The sequence below is a fragment of the Lepisma saccharinum genome, chromosome 6, assembly GCF_977018435.1.
Source record: "Lepisma saccharinum chromosome 6, izLepSacc3.1, whole genome shotgun sequence".
Classification (NCBI taxonomy): domain Eukaryota; kingdom Metazoa; phylum Arthropoda; class Insecta; order Zygentoma; family Lepismatidae; genus Lepisma; species Lepisma saccharinum.
Genome location: NC_139234.1, coordinates 72,229,579 through 72,253,780, shown reverse-complemented (window position 1 = coordinate 72,253,780; position 24,202 = coordinate 72,229,579). Strand labels below are relative to the sequence as shown.

The 24,202-nt window shown below is 37.5% G+C and overlaps 1 protein-coding gene across 2 annotated transcripts in view; it reads left to right on the top strand.

Annotated features, from left to right (window-relative positions):
• The window catches only part of LOC145988871 (putative ATP-dependent DNA helicase HFM1), a 357,472-nt gene that overhangs the window by 34,469 nt on the left and 298,801 nt on the right, over window positions 1–24,202 (top strand). The window contains exons 8-13 of one of the 2 annotated variants that reach the window (XM_083124130.1): window positions 2,109–2,341; window positions 3,257–3,495; window positions 6,731–6,881; window positions 10,579–10,714; window positions 11,408–11,527; window positions 15,808–15,983. In XM_083124130.1, coding sequence (XP_082980256.1) covers window positions 2,109–2,341; window positions 3,257–3,495; window positions 6,731–6,881; window positions 10,579–10,714; window positions 11,408–11,527; window positions 15,808–15,983 — 1,055 coding nt within the window. Of the gene's footprint in view, window positions 1–2,108; window positions 2,342–3,256; window positions 3,496–6,730; window positions 6,882–10,578; window positions 10,715–11,407; window positions 11,528–15,807; window positions 15,984–24,202 lie in introns of those variants that run through there. The other variant, XM_083124131.1, reaches the window with a different exon arrangement.

The following is a 24,202-nucleotide window of genomic DNA, read 5'->3' as shown; positions in this document are numbered from 1 at the left end:
GATTACAAGGTGACAACACTTACCCTACCACTGTGCCATCGGGGAGGCACATGTGGGTGTATGAAGTGAGATAATTTGGGAGCTATATGAGAATACAGGCTCTGGCAATACAGAGTTCAATAAATTACAACGAAACGCTTGGCAATTGCTCGATTTCCTTAACATTAATGATACATTTGGTACATGTGTTAATTAATGTTTTGAGCTACCTGTATGTAAAAACATAAAAAATGAATGAAAGAACAGAAGTAGTAGTTAAAGAATCAGTTGTTTTTGCTTACCGGCTACCATTGCAGTGGCGCTATCCCAAGATCATCTTTATTGTTGGTTGGTAAAGGAACATCTTCATCTGAGCTACTACTGTCACTGTTGTCTTCCCACCCAAGTGAAATTACAAAATCCTCCATTTGCTGCTCTTCAACTCCCTCCTTTTCCCATGCTTCGGAAATAATCTTCCTTGCGTGTTCTATAGCCAAACGCCACCTATCTGCTGTCACATCCCCGATAGCCTGTTCTGTCAATTGCAAAATTTTAGACGGTGTAAAAGGTGGAAAAGTGTTCCTCTGTGCTACCAGCCCTTTGACCTGTGTCTAAATACGTTAGATTGCATTGTACATACAATGATAAGGTGGGAGATGGGCCACCGTATGTCCCGCTTCTTCTGCAAGCTTGTCTATTCGATATATGGGGAACTGGGGTTTGTGTAACATAAGGAGCTGCAGTAGTTCAGCCTTCCTCATGTTTCTGTGGGCTCGCGAAAATCCTGAAGTAGGTCAATCTGGCAACAGCGCATCGCTACCAGAGTGGGTGGTTCCACGCCGCTTGCTAGCGCATCCCGACTGTAGATATGACGTAACCCAACGGAAGTAGGGGGAGGGAAAGTGAGTAAGAGGGAAATACACCGCACAACTTCCGGCATTCCATGAGGGGCCTCCTTAGACAGCTGTACAGCGTTCACCGAGCCACTTCTGGAAAAGTGTTTTTAACGTGTTTTAGTAAAATTGTTTTAGTGTTTTTATGGACTTTTACATCAGGATTCCAACGTAATGGTAGGAATAAGGCACCTACACATGTTCAGCTGCCTTAAATCACATTTGAACCTTTTTATCAATTTTTACCATACCTCTTGATCCAAGATGCAGCCAATGGCATAATTAAATTGGCATAGCCTATCTACCTGATGAAGGGAGTAGTTACATCCCGAAACGTAGTTTCACGGAAATCATATACTCACCAACATAAGTACTTTTAGGTATTTTATAAAAGATTTTTTCTTTTTATATTGTACTGATAATCTATACTATGTGAGTAAGTTGCACCTGCATCAACATGAAGAAAATATCAATTGTCAACGAGTTAATGTGCTCAGCCAATCAACCTGCTTGTCAATGGCATCTATCAGTGAATTCAGTTTAGAAAAGAAGAAAGAAATGAAATAATTTATGTGAATATTTGAAATTCCCTTGTAGTACAAAATAAATCATAAGTGAAAAAACACTCGTAATTTTACCACTTTCACTAGTTATGCAATTTTATTTGCAAAAGAATTTGAACGGTTTCCTGATGAAGACTAGGAGCTCTAGTGGTCCAGTGAGTAGGGCATGTGACTGCTGTGTGGGGAACTCTAGCTCAATTTCCAGGGTGGGGTGATCTCGGGTGGGGACACATGCAGCTCTGTGCCTCACCCAGTCTCTAAGCAATGTGCACTTTTGCAGGAGCATGGTGTTGATCACATCACATCCCCTATGGCTGAGATCAAGAATGTGTGGACCCTATCTCCACAATTAACTTTTTTGGTGTTACTGCAAATGCGGAATATAATCCCTACAGATCATGCATGACATTTGTGGATGGTTTCTGTAATATTCCCTTGTACAACATGAAAAAAGCAAGAGTCAATTAACAATAGTTAATGTTATTTTCAAATCACCGTTAAAAATTCGGCTTTTGTTCCTGCAAAAATTACATTGTACCATAGTGTAATTTTGTAAATTAAATGGGCCTGGTAAGCCCATATGGGATAAATATATAAGTACATTAAAAATTCAAACTCTAGTTGTTACATATGCAGCATAGGAATCTTATTAGTTTTCCTGTTTTCTTTACAGTGGCTCCTGTGAAGGCACTATGCACAGAGAGATATAATGACTGGATGGAAAAGTTCTCTTACCTTGGGTTGAAATGCATGGAGATCACAGGTGATTCAGAACTGTCAGACTACTTTGCCCTGCAAAACTATCAGATCATACTAACCACGCCTGAGAAGTGGGATTCTCTAACTAGGAAGTGGAGAGACAATAAGAGCTTAGTGCAAGTTGTGAAACTATTCCTTATCGATGAGGCAAGTCAACCATCTAAGAGAACTTCAGACTGAAGTGACAAGCAAACGTTGTCACTTGGAAACAATTCTTTAGAAATAAATGCAACCTTTTGCACTGTAGTGACACAACAAGCTGCACATTTTGCTTGAGTGTCACTTGGACAGAGCCACCATGTTCTTTATAGCATGCATCGTGTCACCTCAGTCTGTTTGCCACACATGCAGTGAATCCTTTTAACAGACTAGAGGAGAAAATGCCTATTTTGGTGTTTTCCGTTTGTAGTCATGGCATATGTTGCTTGTCACTTCCATGTAAAAAAAATCGAGAAAAATTGTCCTTGGAGAAGTATGCTAGTGTTACTGATTATTTCACAAATTTGGGAATTTGGTCCATTAAAATATTATTATTGTTGAACTGAAAATATGTAAAATTCACATTACTTGCTGATATTTCCTTCTAATATGTTTGTGAAAGGTTTTGTCTTACATTTTGGCTTCAAAGTCCAACATATCCAATGGGATAGAGTGTCTATTTACTTGCAGTGACCCTGTAATCCTACTCCAGTCATAATTTAAACTTTCTATCTTGGTGAGGCCCATAGCTAGACATGATTTCCAGGGAGAAGCCATGAGTTACAGGGGAAGAGAAGGGGCTTGTCTAAAATACACATATCACTCAGAAACATCAGAATAAAAAATTAAGATAATTATGTGTATGTTCAATGTGCACTTCATACTAGTATTATATTGCATGCTACCACACAGTGCAAGACAAGCATAAGTTTTTTGTTTTTTTTGTGATGATAGCTTTGTATGGCAACTTACATGTAACAACTTTCTTCTCTCTTTTTTTTTCATTTCGAGAAACAAAAGTGTAAAAATGATCATTTTCTTTTTCAAATCCTCACCATAAATCTATAAAACCTACTCTTACAGGTTCACTTGTTGAATGACGAGAAGAGAGGGCCAACAATGGAGGCTGTTGTGAGCAGAATGAAGACTGTGCAGCGCACACTGAAACAAGATCTGAAAGCCATTGCTGATCACAACCCTTCAAGCAGTGCAGGGGGAACGGGGGTGCAGTTGAGGTTTATGGCTGTCTCTGCAACTATTCCCAATGTGGAGGATGTGGCTGAATGGCTTGGAGGAAGAGATGTTCCTGCTACCTTCTACAAGTAATATTTTCATTTAATAATGTTTGCTGGTGTCAATCATAGCAGTATTTCTGTTTATAGGTTACATATTGATATAATATTTCAACAAATATATGTTACTTGCAACTTGTCTGCTGCAGTTAGGTTGGGCTTGTTTGGAAACTCAAAATGCTGTTTGCACTTGAAGATTGAAGAGGTCATCTGTGATTCATGTACATGATTCAGTTAAACTTATAACCTTCCGACATGCAGATTAATAAAATATTTAGCCATTAAGATGTGCCAAGCATTTATGAATTATGAACATAGCATATGGCATTTGAACTAAAGCATTTAAAGACAAAGAAGGTAAATTAGTCTTGATATGTATGTTTACAACCCCCCCCCTTCCAAACAAGAATGTGGGATTTTTATGGCTTTCTTGTTCTGAATATTATTAGATGAGTTTATACGGTACTATTTTCTGAATAGTTAGAACTGGAAGTACAAACAACAGAAATAAGAGACTGGCTTCAAGTCATATCCAACCTTGCCATTAGAATGTAGTTTTATGCTGAAGCTTGCCACCATGCCCCCCCCCCCCCCCAACCAGGCAACTAAGCCAATGCTGGAACAGCTTGCATGCCACACAATATGCATGCTGAAAATGTTTTCAATGATGTAGACAGCCAGAAATGGGTAGAACTCACAGAACCTGTTTTGAGTTTCCATACAAGTTGGCTCACCTGTCTGGAGTTCTCAAACAGTAGGTTTTTAATGCCACTTAAGTTCAGATAGGCTAATTGGGACTTGACTTAACAATTTTAACTTGTATCTGAATGATTTTGTTCCCTACTGTGACCTAGCATGATTTTTTTTTTTAGAGGAGTCCAACCACTGTTGTAGTGGAACCACAGGCAAAAGAGCCTACGTAGACCCACGACTCCTATAAATCGTACTCCCACATGGAGGGAAGGGACAGAGTGGAGCATGATCCCTTATGACCCGAGTTGAAACGATGGAGGGGAAGGTGTACGGAGACTATTGGCTGAAGGTTCTTTTCTTTGTGGTCGTTCTATAAAAAGTGTATTCGAAATTTATTATGGAAAAATAGTACTGAAATAATAATTTGCAATTCATGTCATTATTGAAAAGCATATTAATTGCAGTGCACTTCAACTTACCATTAACACACTCAAAATTAGATATATTTTTAGTTGTAATTTTGGTCATTCCAAATTTTGCCCCTTACAAATCCCTGGTTATATCCAGTTCTTGAATACTTCCCTTCTTTAATCCTTTCAAATCTCTCTCGTTCCACACCTCTCCCTGCGTGTCTCGCAAGTAGTTTATAGTAACGCCGGAAGTACGAAAGGGATTTTACACATAAAATTTATATTTTTTGTCCCTAGGTTCTTTTACACTACTACAGAGAGTAAACTACAGTTTATTTGGCAGTACCTTTTGTTCATGGAGTTTATCTTCAAATCAAAGCATTACATCTGTAGGATTGTATACGGCTTCTATTTACATTATTTACAAGTTACTTGCTTGCACAGGTGCATTACTCCGAGTCAATCACAAAACTCAAATCAACAAAATGCGCACCTGTGATTTACACCATTGGCACTTTCTTTACCACAGAGTTAGCGAAACTATCTCTACAGGCCTACCCTCGACTTATCAATATTCTGATCATTTCAATGCGTTTCCTTACACTTCTTCCTTCTTTTCTTTTAACTTCTGGGCATAAGTATTCTATTCGGAAATATCTGGTATGCAAAGCTCTTCTAAAGGGGACTTGGAGGCAGCAAACAGGGGTTATCTTACATCAAATGCAACATTTTTCTTTATCATCAGTCTAGCCACCATAAGTGTACTAAACTCTAGAGGAAAGGTTCCTCGTCCTCGTGAAGGTGGGAAATAACTCATTTTTTGTTAAGCCCAACTACCCTTTTTTATAGTCGGGGTGGAAGTCCGTGAACATTAAGATAAGAACAGGGGAATCTAATATCAAGCAAGAGCATAATCAAACAGTACATATACATACATGTAATAACATAAAAATACACATCAGAATTAATCCTTTCACCATGTACCAAGCCTACAATTAATTAATATTATATTAAAACCAGTAAAGGTCATTCTGATCTTTACAAGTGGAATGCATCTTTGCTTTCTAACAAACTCATTTACACTTCTAATGTGATTTATAAGTCCCAGTACACAGTTCTTATCATTAGCAAGGTTGAAGTGGGTCAGTGTAGTAGATGGTAACCACAGCTAGGAGAATTTCTGCAAGGTCTCCATTACCTGTCCCATTGTCACCTTCAACAAGTTCTGGCATCACATTAGTTGGGTGCTCCTGTTGTGATTTTGATTATTCATCGCTTCTAAACTGAAATTTCAACCTAAATTATGAACCACGAGTTTCAAGATCAGCATTTTAGGTGTATTTTGTAAATATCTTCAATGCATTGATCCTTGGACTAGTGGCAATACCTCAAAGGGGGTGGGAGGGCTAATGCACCCTTTCATTCTGTTTTCAGGTGCAGTCATTGCCGGGGGGATCTTTCATTCTAAAATGATGAATTCAACTTGCATCCATAATTATGCATTTGATGTCTTCCTTATGGAATATCAAACCAAAAATCAATACATACTCTTTTTACAAAGAAAGTTCTGAATGTATACTCTTTCTAAGGCATGCTTATTTTCTATTCAGGTTATTTTACATGACATTTTTATCTCTTGAACAATAAATTGATGAAATGAAGGAAGTGTAGGAATGCTCAAAGAAATGTCTACCTTGCCCAACCTGACACAGAGATTGGTTGAAGTTATAATTTAGTTATAATGTGGAAGTAATTATTTCAATTTGAGAACGTTGAGAATGTGCTTCCTTAGGTCTGTAACGATTCTTCCTGAAGAAATGTAAAGAATTTGGAATAGAAGGCTGTAGTGAGAAAGGACCAGGACAGACGAGTAAGGATGATGAAAGAACCACAGGGAAATCTAAGTTCGGAGACCATGTCATCAACGTCCCTAGGTAAAAACCTAGGCATATGCATTCTCCTCACATAATGCATGAGGGATCAATTCATGTGCATTGTTTGTTTTCATTGTTTTAATATTCTTCGATCTTTGTCTATTTTGTAATGAGAATGCTGATAGAAAAAGTTCAGTTCATTTACAACAAACACAATCAAAGTTTATTTGTAAATGTTTCTTTCCTGCTTATTTTAAATCATTAACATGCATTTATTTCATGTTTCAGGATTAGCGATGACTTGAGGCCTGTGAAACTTCAAAAGTTTGTCTATGGGTATCATTGCCCAGAAGGCTGGACACCATTTCGATTTGACATCTCGCTGAGCTATAAGCTCAGGGATATATTGTTTAACCATGCAGGAGGAAAGCCTACATTGGTAAGTACTCTTTCTACCTGTAACTGCAATGTAACATTTCCCCTGATATATAGTCACAAATTATTATTTATTAGGGAAGAGGCAGATAATAATCAGCACTCAATCAATATCAGATGAGATATGTACAATGGTATGGTGTATCAGTAAAATTTTACAATCTGATATTTCTATAAATAGGCCATAGCTTAGTGTAAAATTATGTCATTTTGTTATTATTTTTATGAATATAAAGGTATAATTCATTATTAACATAGTTATATTTTTTGTACATAAGAACTAAAGATGGGACAAATTAGTATCAATCTGATAATGACATATTGGTTCAGTGATAAAATTAGCAACAATTTTATTGATCTGATATTTATATCATAGCCTCAGAGGTCTGGTCAAGGATCATCTGACTGTCACATGAATTCGATTCGTGGTGTGCGTGATGTCAGGTAGAAATTTTTTATCTGTTCCTACATAGATTGCTCTGACGCTCACTCAGCCTCCCGTCACATGGGGAACTACACAAGGGATGTAAAGGTGTATTGAGCATAGTACTGATCACATCACCTCTACTCTGGTTGAGAGCCAGATAATGTAGATCTGTACCTCCCATTCATGGGATGGAAATGTACAATTTTTCCTTGATTTTAGTATTTATGGACTGCAAATTTCATGTAATTTGTTATTATTTTTATGAATGCAAAGGATTCTTGAGTACAAATAACCTAAGTATAACACTCTTGCCTTTTGGTGTGATCATTCCCAGGTTCAATCTACAAAATGCCAGTATTGACCCTGTATTGTGAGGGAATAGGGAAACTACTTGAAAAGAAGTAGTAGCAAGCTCCAGTTTAGATAGAAAGACTGTAGTGGTGATGAAATTAAGACAGTAACCACCCTAACCAATACCTGAAGTGGGTAATCTTAGCTGTGGGTTGTTTGGTTGAGCTTCGGGGTTAGCTGGGTTTAACTGGTGTAGGTCCAGTTGCGATTGACCCTATCTGAGGATAAAGTTGATTTAAATCAAACTTTGAAAAATATTCTCGATATTAAACATTTGGGCCTTCAAAAACATTAGGCATAATAATATATCCAAGAACCTGCCAGTTGGGAGGGGATAATCCCTATTGGCCTTCCCATTGATCCGTGTCTACTGGGGGGTCTCCCTGATAGCGCAATAGTAACGTCGTTGCCTTGTAATCAAGGGATCCCAGGTTCGATACCCTGTGGAGGCACATAGTTGTTCGGATCCCTCTTTAAGCTGTAGGTCCAGTCCCGATTAGCCTTACTGTGCATAAAGTGGACTTAATACACCAAATCAATCAATCAATCAATCAAAACCGTCTGGGAGTCAACTTCGAAATCTCAAGAACGAAACATAGCTCCAGTGATTAGGAAATCATATGAACTATATTTTGGCTGCAATCAGTGGCAAAGCATCCTAAGAGGCCCAGAGGCTCAGAGGCCTACCCTAATATATTTGTCTATAACGGATTATTTTATTACTTATAATTTCATTAAACGACGCTTAATAAATGAAAACTGAAATTCTAGGTCTTCCGATAATTACCGCAAGTTTGCAACCCTGCCTGAAACCGTATCTGCACATTCAGCGAGGCCCGCCTGAGAGTGCCTCAGCTGGTCCCATAACAACCTATGTAATTCATGCGGGAAAACGTAATTTCAGGGGCTCATTCGCCTGTAACGTACACGGAGAGGCCGGCCTCCGACTTCATCCAAAGAGTGCCGATCGTGTACGAGCGCATGACGAAGTAGACAGTGGACGCACTGAGCTTGTTGAAGCAGCGTTTCCATGGAAGATTCATAGCTGTGCCGGGAGCAGAGCACACCCAGCTGCTAACACGTCGCGAAAATGTGTTGTAACACTTCTAAACCTGGCCTCCTAACCTATCAACGTAGGCATTATTAGAATTCTAACTGCAAATAATGCATGTAAGTTGGTTGTATGCAGTATGCAGTATTAAGTTTGGTACTTTCAGCTTTTTTGAGAAACTGCTTTTCACGAAGTATTAGCTGCTGGATGTGCCCCACACCAATCTCGATTCAGAGAGTTAAAGCATTTTATTTCTTTGAGGAAAGGGATATTGAGACGAAATTTCCATTCATGATTAGTGACATAACTGAAAATGCGCTACTTTTAAAAGGGGGGAAAGTACAGTGCAAACGTATTGAGAATATCCATTTTACTGAAATTTTCTGGTCTGGACACAGAAAGGTGTCTGTGTTCTCATTTAGCATTTCATCATTTTCTAAATCGTATTATAATTTTTTTAAAAAGTCGAGTGGCTAAGGCCTGACAAAACAGCTTTTTCATTGGGTGACTCGTGGTCAGAACATCGAGTCCCATCGTCACTGTTTTCTGACCTTCGAGACAGAAGCGCCTTTTTTCTCAGATATCTAATCGAGACTAGATTAAAGTAGAATCTGAACCAATGCCTCCAGGGGGAATCGAACCTTCTACTTCTTGATTATAAGGCGAGAGGCTTAATCACTACATTATCCTTTACAATCCCTAACCCGACTTTTTCGAACAGCAGTAGACGAGATTCAGGTAATGTATTATCTTTTATTTTCTAGGGGCTATATTTTAACATACTACTTTTTTTAAAAAATTCACAGCTCCCCCACCCCAATCCCTGCTCCGTCCTGTGCCTACCCTTCCAGAGAAAGCATGCTTCGCCACTGGCTGCAATATAGGTGACCAGGATAAATCTTGGGCCTCTCATACCTGCTGTGATTCATGTGAGACACTGTTTATATGTGGTTGAAAGAGTTTGTGATATGCCATTCAGAGAAAACCGTTGAATTACTCAACGGATTGCTATTTTTGCATTACAAAATTCTCTGGAATAGCTGCAAAGACTAGACATATCGTAAAATACTATGAAATTACTTCATCTAGAAGGCCTGTCCCTTATAGTCCAACTCTTCATATGTTTGAATGAAGCTGAGATGAAAGCAAGGGAATCAGTCCAAGACGTTGTAAAGAATTTTGTCAGAAATCACAAGCCAGTTAACTACAAATTACTTGTTAGGCAGTGTCTTGATAACTGCAGAAACTGAGATTAATATGTTTCTAAAAATCCATTTGATGGTCTAACATTTGGACTTATCCCCCTTCCAACAATGGCAGTGTAAGTGACATACATGGAGGAAATATACACCATGGAAAACAGTTACCAAGGTAAATGGAGCCGACAAATGTTAGCTGACTATTCCTGGACTCTCAAAAGAGATGTTCCTGAAGCTTAATAAGCTTAATACAGCCGAAAATCCTTTAGAAGTACATTTTTGGTCAGTACACAGAATATCTAAGATATATTAGTTTCAATAAAACAAAGTTATTTCAATGTAACAAAAAATGTGTATTACAAAAAAATCTCAATCCGATAGAGAAAAACAGTAAAAGATTTTAAATCAGCGGGAAAAATGCTATAAGAATCGCCTTTTCTTTTCCATTTAACAGAGGAAAAATTAAAATTTGTTGTCCAGTGTAACGCACCTAGGAATGGAGCCTGGTGTCTCCTGTGGATTCTCTTTTGTTGGATCATTACAATAATAGTTAACAGTGTTGATAAATTGTATGTTAATACTTTATCAGTGTCAGCAATAATGTGTTCTCTATCTGTACCTAATTAATGTTTTACTCTATTACACTAAACCTTTGTTAATGTTTATCTTTCAGATATTCTGTAGCACAAGAAAGGGAGTCCAACAGACAGGTTCAACATTAATAAAAGAGATAACCTTTCATTTTCAACCAGAGCAACATGAAAGAATTATGCTAGCTGCCAACATGATCAGAGATCACAAAATAAGAGGTGCGTTTTCAGAGCTTCTCTTGTTCCTGTACATTGAATTTATCTGGACTTTCTATTCAAATCATACATTTCTATCAATGTATGCAAACAGTCGTGCCAGGATTTTCGAAAAGGAGAAGTTACTTATACTTTTTCTTAGCAGTCAGCCCTCCTTTTCCCATGTTTTCTGGCATTTGACATTCTTTTTTTAGGAATACTGCGCCAAAAGGTGCTACCAGCTCATTGTTTGTTTCCTTTAAAGAAGATGGACACACACACACATACACAGCTGAATAGTACACAGACTGAGGGGAGAGTTATTAAATTATCATTGAAAATGATACAGAAAGCACTTCTGAGGAATTTTACTCTAGGATTAACATCTTGACTGAGCAAAATGGAGGAGAGAAGTATGTTCATTTAGTTAAAAATCCTAAAACAAATTATGTATTTCCATTTGTTATTGTTGATTTTATATAACATAGTATATTTTTATTGCTGGGTAGGAATAAAAGAATGATGTTACGTCATCGATTGAAATTAAGGAAACACACATCCCAGGAATAAAACATCAAAATCAGCACAATTTATAACAGAAATAGCCTGCAAAATCCAAGGCTTGCATTGTCAAAGAAGTCATTCTCTGTCACTGATATAAATTTATGTTGTAATTAAATTTATCATTTACCTTTGGTGCATTTCGGTTTGTTTCAGAATTCCTCCTTGCAGGCGTTGGCTGCCATCATGCCGGAATGCATTCAGATGATCGTCATAATGTGGAGGAACTGTTTCGAGCTGGTTACCTTCCTGTTGTTATTGCTACTACTACACTTGGTACGTATGACATTATTTGAAAGAAAATACATGTAAATGCCTTAACAGTAGTGGTGGGGTGTGTAATGAGAAGTAGTTGTTCATGCAAGGTGTTAGACTACAATTATTTTGTGACAAATATGTGTTTATCAAACAACTTACTTGAACTAACTTTCTGAATAATAACCTGTGATGCAACAGGCCTTGAGGGCCAAGGCCTAACTACCACTGCCTGCCTCACTCCCACATGCCTCAGCAGAGGTGGGTGATCATCCAACCAATTATGGGGTGACATGTGGTCAGCACAAAGAACCCCCAGTTGTTGTTGTTGGTTTCCATGACTGGGTTATATATGACTCATTCATAGCTTCTCAATTTCCTCATGATAGTTGGTGACCACCGGTCCCATATGCTGGCTGAAATCTCAAGAGAAGCTGCCATGCGGGAACTTACTTTCTGAATACCCATCGTAAATTGCATAATCATCCTTTGACAAACCTTTATTTTAAACCCTGAAATATCAAGGAATTTATAGACAATTATCGCAAAACAGTTTGTGAAAGATTGATTCAGTGTATTCCCTCTTGTATAATATGTAAACTAATATGTATAAATAAATAAAGCACATGTATGTTACACTTGCACGCAAAACAGGGACAATATCCTGTTTCTTGACACACTCAAGTGCAATAAATGTGGCAACATATAGGAGCATACAGGCACAAACAGAGGGGAAGCAAGAGGAGAAAATATGTGACTGTCTTCTTTACAGGTTATTTTAAAAATATCAAATTCTGTAAATTACTTGAAATTTTACTTTCTTTTACCAGTACAGAAAATATTGTTATTCTTCAATGACAACTACTGGTTATTTCCATTTTTGGAAGTAATGAGTTACTTGTTTATGAAGTACATCAGTTACTTCTGTCAGGTAATGAGTAATGGAATTAACTGTTACTTTTCTGCATGATACAACAGTATTGAACAAAATTATAATTTGCTAAATAGATATAAAATGTCAATGTTTGTTGACTTGAATTGAATTTGGTGTGTAGTCCACTAATTGGAACTGGACCTACAGTTTAAAGTGGGTCTGAACCACCATGTGCCTCCACTGTGTATCGAAAATTAATTTTCGTGCATAGTCCTATGTGTGTAATGTTGCTTTTGTGACTTCACTTTTTCAAGTATAAAGATCTACATGAGGTTTATTGTAATGTATGTAATTTATTATAAAGATCAATCCACTTGCAGTTGATGCACAAATCTTTTTTTACCAGTTTTGCATTATCCCTCTTGCAGTCTACAGTTGTTACAAGCATAAAAAACACAATTTGTGGTGACGTTTCAGAACACACGCTCTCTTCATCAGACATTTATATTTAATTTGATTAATAATACAGTTATAACAATGGTTGAAAATTTTCAACAAAAAAGAATCAGTTGTATAATGGATCTTGTCAATGTTACATTGTTGTAACATAGCAACCTAACAGTGAAACAAGCAGTCTGTTTTATTATTATTATTATTATTATTATTATTATTATTATTATTATTATTATTATTTTAGATAACGTACAACACCACCGCTGTTGGGATCTTAATAGGGGGTGTAGTTAGCTCATAAGCACTCGCTTATGCTGTATTTTCACATGCTGAGGTACCTAGATAAATGTAAACCTACAGAACTTTTAAATGAATGGCAAACTCACACATTTTATGATAAATGACCTTAAGACTGCATCGGCATGGTTAGTGTTAAATATAAAAGTATATTACCTGTCTTGTTCTCAAAGAGATGATTAATAATAGTTCCAAAGTTAACTTTCACACACACACTCCCATAAGTCTCTTTAACTGCCTCTTAACTTCTCTGTACTTCTCACTGTACTCCTCTCTCCATCTCCTTACAATTTTCCCAAACAAATGTTCCCTTTCCAAGCTAAAAATCGACTGTGTCTCAACTTCTCTGTACTTCTCCCCCTCGAACAACTTTCCAAACCAATGATCACTTTCCGAGGTAAAGACCGACTGTGTCTCAACTTCTCTGTACTTCTCACTCCATACTCCTCTCTCCCTCTCCTTACATTTCCCCAAACAAACGTTCCCTTTCCAAGCCAAAAACTGACTGTCATCTAAGACTTAACTTGCATCCTCTCAGAAATAGACTCCGCCTACTTTTGTCGTCCCCCTCCATTTTTCCTCTCTTGTAGCTAGAAATGCACACACTATGATAAAAAATGTATCACATTTTTTTAAAAAAATTATAAATCCCAAATATCATCAGGCAATTCAAAATTATCATTACTTTTAGAGAGATACTTGATGTTTTCCATTACATTAAATTTTAAAGATGGTGGCCTACTCCACTTGTGAAAAAGAAAACTACATAGTGGGTCTATGTTACAAATTTCTTCTGCAATGAATGAAGCTTCCCATACATTCAAATCTATGTTTCCCGTCACTCTTTTTAAAACCCTTCTCTTTTCAATCATGTGCTTCTCCTCGATGATGTGTGCTGACAAACCTCTTCTTGGTTTAAATTTATATTCAAATCGTGTTTGTACTATCTTATTGCCATTTTCCTTGATGTTTTTCCTACATAATCCTTTGAACATGAACAACTTATATTATATATTCCTGTGGTTTCCACATCTGGTACAGATTTTCTCATTTTGTATTAATTAAATATACATTCCAAACTCCTTGGTGATCTAAAAACAATTTTGAAATTAAATCTTCTAAAAATTGTTGCAATTTTAGATCACCAATATCTATCTATCTTCTATATATATAAAAATGGATGTATGTGTGTTTGTTCCAGCATAACTCTCGAACACCGGAGCGATTTCAACCAAACTTGGTACACGTATTACTTGCAATCTGGAAAGAAATTCTGTGCGGGTAAACACCCTTGGCACCCTTAGGGTTGGGGGTGAGAAGGCGGTGGCATGTAAATGTAATCGAAAATGACCGATATTAGTGTGGAATCCATAGTTTTCGGGGTCGCTAAGATGAATAGTGACACTCCCAATGCCGTTCAACTCCAATTTAATCACCTATCGGCATGGGGGTGAGAGGGGGTGAAAAGTAAAATGTCAAAAATGACCTACATTAGTGTCGAATCCATACTTTTCGGAGTTGCTAAGCTAATTGGTGATAGTCACGATGACATTTACCTGTAAATAAAATTAGTTACATTGGCACCCCTAAGGGTAGGGGTGGGAAGGGGATATATGTAACAATAATCTAAAACAACCGATATTAGTGTGAAATCCATAGTTTTCGGGGTCGCTAAGAAGAATAGTGACACTCCCAATGCCGTTCAACTCCAAGACACCCCTGGCACCCTTAGGGGATGGGGGTGGGAAGGGGGTGACATGTAAAACGACCCATATTAGTGTGGAATCCATAGTTTTCGGGGTCGCTAAGATGAATAGTGACACTCCCAATGCCGTTCAACTCCAAAACAGCCCTGGCACCCCTAGGGGAGGGGGATGGGGTGACAAGTTAAACGACCTATATTAGTGTGGAATCCATCATTTTCGGGGTCGCTAAGATGAATAGTGACACTCCCATGCCGTTCAACTCAAAGTTCATTTTATACTATTGTTAGAATTCATTATTTTCATGTCTAATAGAAGATTGGGATAAATAAATACCCTGGCAATGCCGGGCAATCAGCTAGTATAATAATAAAACAGATTGCTTGTTTCACAGTTAAGTTGCTATGTTACAACAATGTAACATGCACAATATCCATTGTATAACTGATTCTATTTTGTTTTGTTGAAAAATTTTAACCATTGTTATAACTGTATCTTGAATCAAACTAAATATAAATGTCTGATGAAGGGAGTGTGTGTTCTCCTGAAATTTCACAACAAATTTTGTATTTATGCTTGTAACAACTGTAGACTACAAGAGAAATAATTCTACAATGTGTACATACAAGAAAAATTTGCATTATCTATAAAAAATAATTGCAAAATTGATTGATTGATGATTTGCTTTAATTTACTTCGCTTCTTGTGCCACTTTTGGCTAATTTGCGAAGATGGGAATGAGTGATGATATGATGAAATTGATGAATGGACACCCACAAACATCCATGCCCAGGCCAGGATTCGAACCAGGGACCTCTGGCATCGTAGCACGATGTGAAAACCACTGTGCCACGTGGGCCAGCAAATAATTGCAAAAGTAACTTAGTTTGTTTACTCTTAAAAAATAATTTTTCTAACGCTGCTCATTTCATAGTACAAGTGGAATAACTCGCTATTGCTTCTTATGTTTACAGCAATGGGTGTGAACTTGCCTGCACATTTGGTGGTTATAAAGGCAACTCAACAGTACATCGCTGGAGAGTATAGGGAGTATTCAGAGAGCCAATTGCTGCAGATGATTGGACGTGCTGGGAGACCTCAGTTTGACACAAGTGCCGTTGCTGTCATCATGACTAAAACAGCTCTTAAGGTTAGTTTTAGAAGTTAATATTAGAACTGACTTGATACTATTTATCAGTGTACCACTATCAGCCAATATGAAATAAAAGGAGGAAGTATTGGCTTGAATTTATTCACCAATACTTTTCCCAGTGTGGATATTCTGTCCATTTTGCCACGTTCAAAATGTCCACAAATACTGCTTCAGTATTTTGTGCAAATGTGGATTTGTTAAGTGCAACTCTTTCAACATTCTCATATGTGAAGCTATGACTAGATTGATATGACATTGATATGAATTTTCCTATTGTTTAATGTCTAAAAACTTTCTTTGCTTCTTTAAATTGCAAAAATGTTCAACTGTCAATATCAGTAGAAATTTAAAAGTGTTATGACATTGGCATTGGTTCAAATGGTATCGACTTAGTTTTAGATAATTCTCAAAGCATATGAGGAAAGGCCAGATATCCAATATGGGATATCACGAAGTGATATGGGATTGATGATTTTAATAGTTTCAAGTAGTATCAGTAGATGGTAGTACAATAACCATCAGGAGCGTATATTCTGCGATGCATGAAGATCAGAAACTAAAGAAGAAAAATATATAGAAATGTACACAAAATTGTTCATTTCAAAAGGAAGATGGTTTAACAGGAGTTAGCAGCATGTCTTGCCTTCTTAAAGAACTTTGTGAAGTACAAAAAGTCCACAAGTGCATTATCAATAATCATATTTTTTCATATTGCCTCTTTGTGTACTAATTCCATTGAACATCTATTTTATTCCTTTCCTTGATTGAAGCTTTCATCTTCATGAGCATGGGTGAATAGAAATAATAATAATTTTGTGATTTCTTATTTTAAATTGTAATCCCAAAACATGAATGAGAAATCCTCCCCCACCATAGGCGTGACTTGGCGGGGGCAAGGGGGGGCTAACCCCCAAAATTTTCAGGCTTGGTAAAAATTTACACTTTTTTAGCCTCCTTTGACATGATTAGTTATTGTAATTTCACAAATGTCACAGTTATTTATCAAATAATCCTGGATGCTATTTTTATGGAATGAAAAATTTTTCGATTATGCCCCCCTCCCCAAAGTTAAGCTCAAAGTACCATTCTGCCCCTCCAAAATTAGGCCCCAAGTCACGCCTATGTCCCCCACCCCCATTTTTCAGCACTTTTTTTTTTTAGAGAAAAACACTGAAGATACTGACCAAGGTAGGCTTTATTATATAATAAGACACTTTACATGTAACGTTTGTATGTACCTAGAGCCTAGATAACAATGAATGAACCAAATGAGCCTGTGCTTGCAACATGTCTCTCCAAGCACTTCTAGGGTGCAGGTTTCAAGTCCCTGATAAAGAGGTAGGATGAATGTACAAATATTGGTGGTAATTATGATTAATTATGATAATTGAGGTTTGTATCTCACTTAGTAATTTTTCAGCGATCGTTCCTGACTTCTTTACTAACTTGTCTCATAAATGAATCTTCCAGAATGTTAAGACATTTTTCCTAGATAATTTATTACAGACATTTTTCCTAGATAATTTATTACAGGGAGCAGAGTTGACAGGATTAACAATGTGTGTGTAAGTATCAGTGTACTCTCCTATGTTGTCTGGTTTACTACTGGTTTATCTTTTTTCATATGTACAGAAATTGCCAAAACATTTGAAGTTGTCGGGACTTTGTTTTTTGTTTTACTTGCATGGTTTCTTTATTTATATTATATCTAATAAATTTATACAATAAATAAATATTGTTACAGTAAACAAGGTCAAATTTTCTCAGAATGCTCTCCTGGTAAGCATGTATGTGCAATGGCACATAAATAAAAATAAGAACCATGATATGGTACATGAAACTTAACATGTTCTTATTTTTCTATAATTGAAAGAATTAAACTTCCCCCAATGGTATCAAACCCCATAGTGCACCATACACCAAATAAAATAAAAAGGTAAGCTAATTAAGCTAGAGGGCTCATACCCCACATATGAAGGTTCATAATCAATCCTTCCCTTTTTAATGCTCACAACCCCCCCAAAAAATTAATATTCCTATTGACCCTCACAACGGGAACCCTCCTCTCTATTTCTTCCACCTCATGATATGGAGCCTGAGTAGGCTTTGAAATCAATTTAATACACACTACCATGCTACAGCACATTACTCAATTTGTTAAAATGAAAACAACTAAAAGGGCAAATTTCATAGATTTGAAAAATTCATCAAAGCACTGAAGCGAAATGAAACTTCTTGCCTTAAGAAGCTCAAGAATGTCCCAGTCCAGTGTGATTTTCTGCACACTGTTAAGCTCTAACAAACACTGTACGATTGGTTACATTGCACATTTTTGCCACCCTGTGTATGTGCCCCTCGCTTCTTACGGGAGATGAAGGGTCTTTGCTTGGCAAGATCTTTTGCTATACGACGCACACTTTTAGAAGCGATATCGGGTGGGGCCACGCAGAAGGTGTGCGTGGCGATCAACCAATGGCAAAAGTGCAACGTTGTACAGTTAGGAGGCTGCGGCGCGGAAGTTAAAAGCCGTGTTCTGTATTTTTCTTGCGCGCAAGAAGTTTTCATAAAACTCGCCACTTTAAGGTTCATCATAAGATGGGGAAAGACATTTTGAACCTGACTGTCCAAGTCCCATGAATTTCCGTCGCCTACAGCCGGAGTTATCGTTCCTTGAAGAAACAAGGGAAACACCTTTCATTTCCTTCAGCCTGTTTTTTTCATTGCCACCGGGTGTTAAATTCGCCTCGATATAAACAATGACCCTTCATTGTTCTGGGCGTTCTCGAACATTGAAAGTCTGGGTCAGTTTGAGTTCAGCGTTTTCGTAGCAAGGCTGGTGTAAAATTATTCGCTCATCGTTCACTCGTTCGCCACAAAGAACAGTTTCTGAAAGGATTAAATACAGCCCTTTCGTGCGATAGTGTGTGTTCCGTCCGTGTGTTCTTTTTATTTTAAATAATGTCACTCTCAAAACGTAGCACCAGTAGAACAGGCACCAAGGGTGCAAAATCTAATCATTAACCTCCAGGAGAGTGATTCGGAAATGAGTGAAATCAGTTACACGGAGACCCATGGGCGTCCGGGAGGGGGGTCAAGGGGGGCCGTAGCCCCCTGGAAAATGAAAGTCAACCAAAAATTATATATTTTTCACATATAATTTCATTACAGCCACAATAATATGTATTAATTATTGCATGAATATGATATTCAAATTTAAGCAATGGTTTTGAGGGAACAACACTATTATGAAGGAAAATGTGCCTTGTTTGCCCCCCTGGAAAAAAGCACCTTCCTTGCCCCTCCCTGGAAAAACTCCTGCGGACGTCCATGCGGAGACCGAGGAAGACGACGAGAGCGGTGATGAATAAATAAATACCTTCAAGCTTCTTTCAGGTATGGATTTCTCGTATATGCTACAGTGATATGATATTATAATCTTGTGTAGAAATATTCACTATATTATTTCACTGTACTCATATATACCGTGCATGAATTATCAAAAATAATGGACACATAGCGAATTTTCTGTTCTTCAGTTAGTTTGGCAACAGCGCAGTAGCACTGGCTGGGTATTGGCCAAACTCATGTTCCTTCTAAAAGCGTGCGCCGTATAGCATGCTGCAAACAAGTGCTATCATCTCAGAATAACAAGAAAGTTTTCATTAAACTCACCTCTGTCAGAATATTTTAATATCATTTCCATGTGTCCTGTAGGTTATTAGTGTAAACTTGTGCAATGTTTGTAATGTGTCATACATATTAGCAGTGGTCAGAAGTAGCGTCGCTACTGTAGCTAGCTACAAAATTCCTGTAGTTGTAGCGAAAATTTCGCTACAGCTACATTTTTTCTCAGCATTTTGAGGTGAATTTTGAATGTGGCAACAGCGTCAGAAAAATCGACAATAACCCTTAATTTTGCAGGAGGTTCATAAAGACAGTCTATTACATGGAGATACAGATTATCTAGATTGTAGATTATAGATGTCTGCGTAATTTATTTAATTAGTATCTGAATAATTCATATATCCAGATAACTAACTGACATACGTGTATATGAATATATTCCGGCTAACAGCTACGTTTCTTTAGCTGCATCGCTATTTTGGAGAGAAACATGCCTCGATTGCTGGAACCACTGGAAAAAAGTGCCTCGTTTGCGTCACCCTCGGAACAAATCCTGTGGATATTCATGGTGTAAGAGGCACCAAAATGTCATTATTTGCTGTGTAAGACACAATTAGCAGTGCAAAAACGAGCAATGGATTTTCCACTGCACTGACAAGGGAATAGTGCCAGCAATAAATGGCTCAGTACGTTAACAGCATTGATCATCATCAGTATATAGGATCTCACCAGCAAGAAATTATTGTTACAAGAATAATAGAGTTTCTGGAATTACAATTATTTTGGGATAGTATTTTGTTCACAAATTTTAAAATTACAATACGTTTAGAACACTCAGGTTTACACGACAGTTTCCTCAATATTTTTTCATATTGCAAAAAGTATGTACGAGTTATTGACTTTCCTGCAGAAACGACAATTTTCTTTAGTTAATATACATAGTTTTCAAATTTATGTATTTCTCCTACTTTTACGTCACTTTTCTGTAACTTTTGATAATCATGAAATCATCATCATCATCCTTCGCTGTTTCCTGCCTCTGGCTGGTTCGGCATAGAAGTCAAGACTCTCCATTTTTTCCTGGTCTTTCACAACTCCTCTCTTTTCAAGGTGATCCAATCTTGTCCTCTTCTCCTAACACTCTCCACTATCTGCTCTTTCCACCGACATCTTGGTCTCCCCCTTGGCCTTATTCCCACTCCTTGTGCATGGTAAGCTCTTACTGGTAGTCTTTCTGCATCCATCCTCTTCATGTGTCCAAACCATCTCATCTGTGCCTGATCTATTCTGTCCTGAAGCTTCACTACACCCACTGTCTGTCGGATCTCCTCATTTCTTATTCTATCTCTTCTAGTCTTCCTCAAAAGACTCCTTAAAACTTTAATCTCCACTGCCTGCATATTTTCTTTGTCTCTATGTCATTGTCCAAGTCTCTGCTCCATACGTAATTATTGGCACATAGTATGTGTTCGTATATTACCTTCTTGCATTTCATAGGTACATCCCTGTTCCGTATTAATCTTCGAATGCTTTGATAGAGTCTACCACCCATTTGTCCTCTTCTGTTTACCCCCTCATCTATTCTTCCACTTCTCTCAATCAAGACAATGAGGATGAATGGTTTATTTAATTATTCTCTTATCTATAGTCGCTTTCTGCCACTTTTGGCTAATTGTGAGAACGAGGAAGAATGATGAATGATGAGCAGTGCAGTAAATGGAGGAGCAGGAGGATCTCATCCTCCCAACTTGGCGTCTTTCCTAGTTTTTGTTTTGAGTCCATTTTATGCCTACATAAGCTGATCGAGACTGTATCCTAACCACTATGTGCCTTCGCTGGGTATCGAACCTGGGGCCCTTTTGTAGTCGAAGGGCTCCAGGTACTTTTCATTCAAAATGATGACTTCATATCAGTCTATAAAAAATGAAATATTTATTCTCAAGAAAAATATGTTGATGTGAACATAAATATGTAATCCTACCAAATTTTATGTGTGTATAGTTGTAATAATTAATTTGGGTAACACCCTAATTGCAATATTCATATATCAAATTTGAATTGATATGCCACTTGCATAGGTTTGGTATTCTCACAAACTATAGTAAAAATAAGTAACTGAAGTAACACTGCTATCAAAATTATGGAATGACTGGAATCATGATAATAAATAGCAGAATCTACCTACCAGTAGTAGGACATTTTTTAATACCCCATATGGTTTTCATTTTTTTATGCAGAAGTAGCGCAAAAAGTAGCGAAGTAGTGAGTAGCGAACAGGAGTAGCGTAGCGAGCTACTTTTAGGTAAATGTAGTTGTAGCTGTAGCGAAGCTACATTTTGGAAGAGTAGCTGTAGCTGTAGAGAAAGTAAATTGCCCTTGCCCCAAAGTTTTGTCACCAAATCGCTGCCACTGGCAATCAAGTGAAAATGTCTCTCTTTTTTTTTTTGGTTAACCGTAGTCCGTTACGATCCTTCATAGCGGGCTATGGGTTAACTCACATTTAGAAGTCTTTATTGTAATAATAATTGCTAATGCATATAATTTAGTTTATAAATATATTATTTTCTAAGCATAGAATTATCGTGGCTGTTCAATGGTTCTGGTACAAGAAAATTTAAAAAAATCTGAAAACATTTTTAATTTGCGAAACTCAGAACTATCCAAATACTTCTGACCAGTATCGGCGTTTGGGTGCCAAAACTTGGGAGAGGGGCAAGGACAGTTATTTTCTCTTGGTAGACAATCATTAAGAGGCCATAGTACGGGGACAAAAGTGGCAAAAAAAGTTGGGGTCCCCTCAAATAGCCGCCACTGCGTACACACACACACACACACACACACACGCACGCTCGCGGATCTGGCACCTTCCTCAAAAAAATCCTAGGTACGGGCTTGAACCAATTCTAGTGAATTGGGAGATCTACAGTATTTTTTTTTATTTTTTTTTTTGCTGATCAACTGTCCTCACAAGGTAAGAATAAAATAAGTGAAGTAGAAAGATGGAGGAAGGTCCCCACAAAAAAGACTTTAATAGGCAGATGTAGAAGAACGTAATTTTATGATGAAAAGGTAACGCTGTATCCTGTATTCAGCGCTATCATAAGCTCGAGTGCACCTTCTGATGTTCACGTTAGAGCTGGCCAAATACGGATAAAATTTTATCCAGATATCAAATAATTTTCTATCCGAATTTAAGATATTCTGATATCCGGATCATCTGGAAATCCGAATTACCCGGATATCCAAATTGTCCGCATTATTCAGATACTCGGATTATCCATATTATCTGGATATTCGAAATGTCCGTTATCCGGACAGTTTTATCATTTGTTTTACTGGCTATCCACTTATTCATCATGTTTATATTTCACTGTACGGATCTACAAATCCTTAATAAATTCTGTACTATCCAGATATCCGAATTATCTAGTTATCCGAATTATCTGGATATCCAAATTATCCATATATTCGGATATACGGATTACCCTTTTCATCCGAAAGGCATATCGGATAAATTGAAATCTGGATATCGTTATCTGGATTTTGTGGCCATCCCTGTCCAAGCCCCCCTCCACACCTCAAAAATCTTTCCGCAGCCGCCGTAGATTACAGCATAGCCACTACACCATCAGGCTGTTTTAGGATTGATCGTGAAATTGCTTTTGTTTGTTTCCTCATAGCAGGTGGTGAGTATCTAAGGGAGAGTTGCAAAGTTACATCGTAGTGATCTTCCATCAGCGCCAGATCTACAAATCTTGCCCCCCACAAAATATTGCCAAAGGCCCCCTCTACCTACTTACCTACCTACCTTTACACACACACACATACTATATATGTATATATATAGAGAGAGAGCATAAGATTCCTTAATGATTTCTTTGGAACAGCCTTTCTAACTGCCCTAGTACTCGTCTTACAGAGGTGTGAACTGTACTTTCCCACACTTTCGGTGGTGTCTAGCTCCGACACTGAGCATCTCTCGGAAAAGTGGAAGAGGAACTTTCTTCTGGGTTTGACGCGATGTATCTCTGGTTTCATTTATGACCATCACTTATGATACACCCTGTGTATACACCCCCCCACACACACACATAAACATATATAATCACCTACAGGGTGATTCAAGAGTCCCTTAACACCCCCGTAAAAAGTAATGGAGTTAGGCTGGGTACAATTGGTCATAATAAAAGCAGGTTACGATTAGGGGGAACCACATTGGTGTGTTCCAAGCGGACGTCTGCCATATTGAATTCAACTCAATTTTTTTTTAATGGGAAGGGGGTGATGTGATATATATATGACACTGTTTTCACACACCTGGAAAATTATACATTTGTTACAATCATGCAGTCTTAAATTTTTCCTGATTAAAGATAGGGAAATTACCTCTGCATTTCTCGTGAAATTCTAGCCTGATTTGATTCTACTGTCTGATAAAAAAATATAGATACTCGAGTTTGGACCCCAATTAAAAATTAACCAGTAAACCTATATAAAAACGAGTTACATCAATATTTAGCTTTTACTTTTCTGCGTTAATCTATGCTAACCAATTGTTTTTTTCAAGTATGTCTTCTATTTTTATTGCCTTG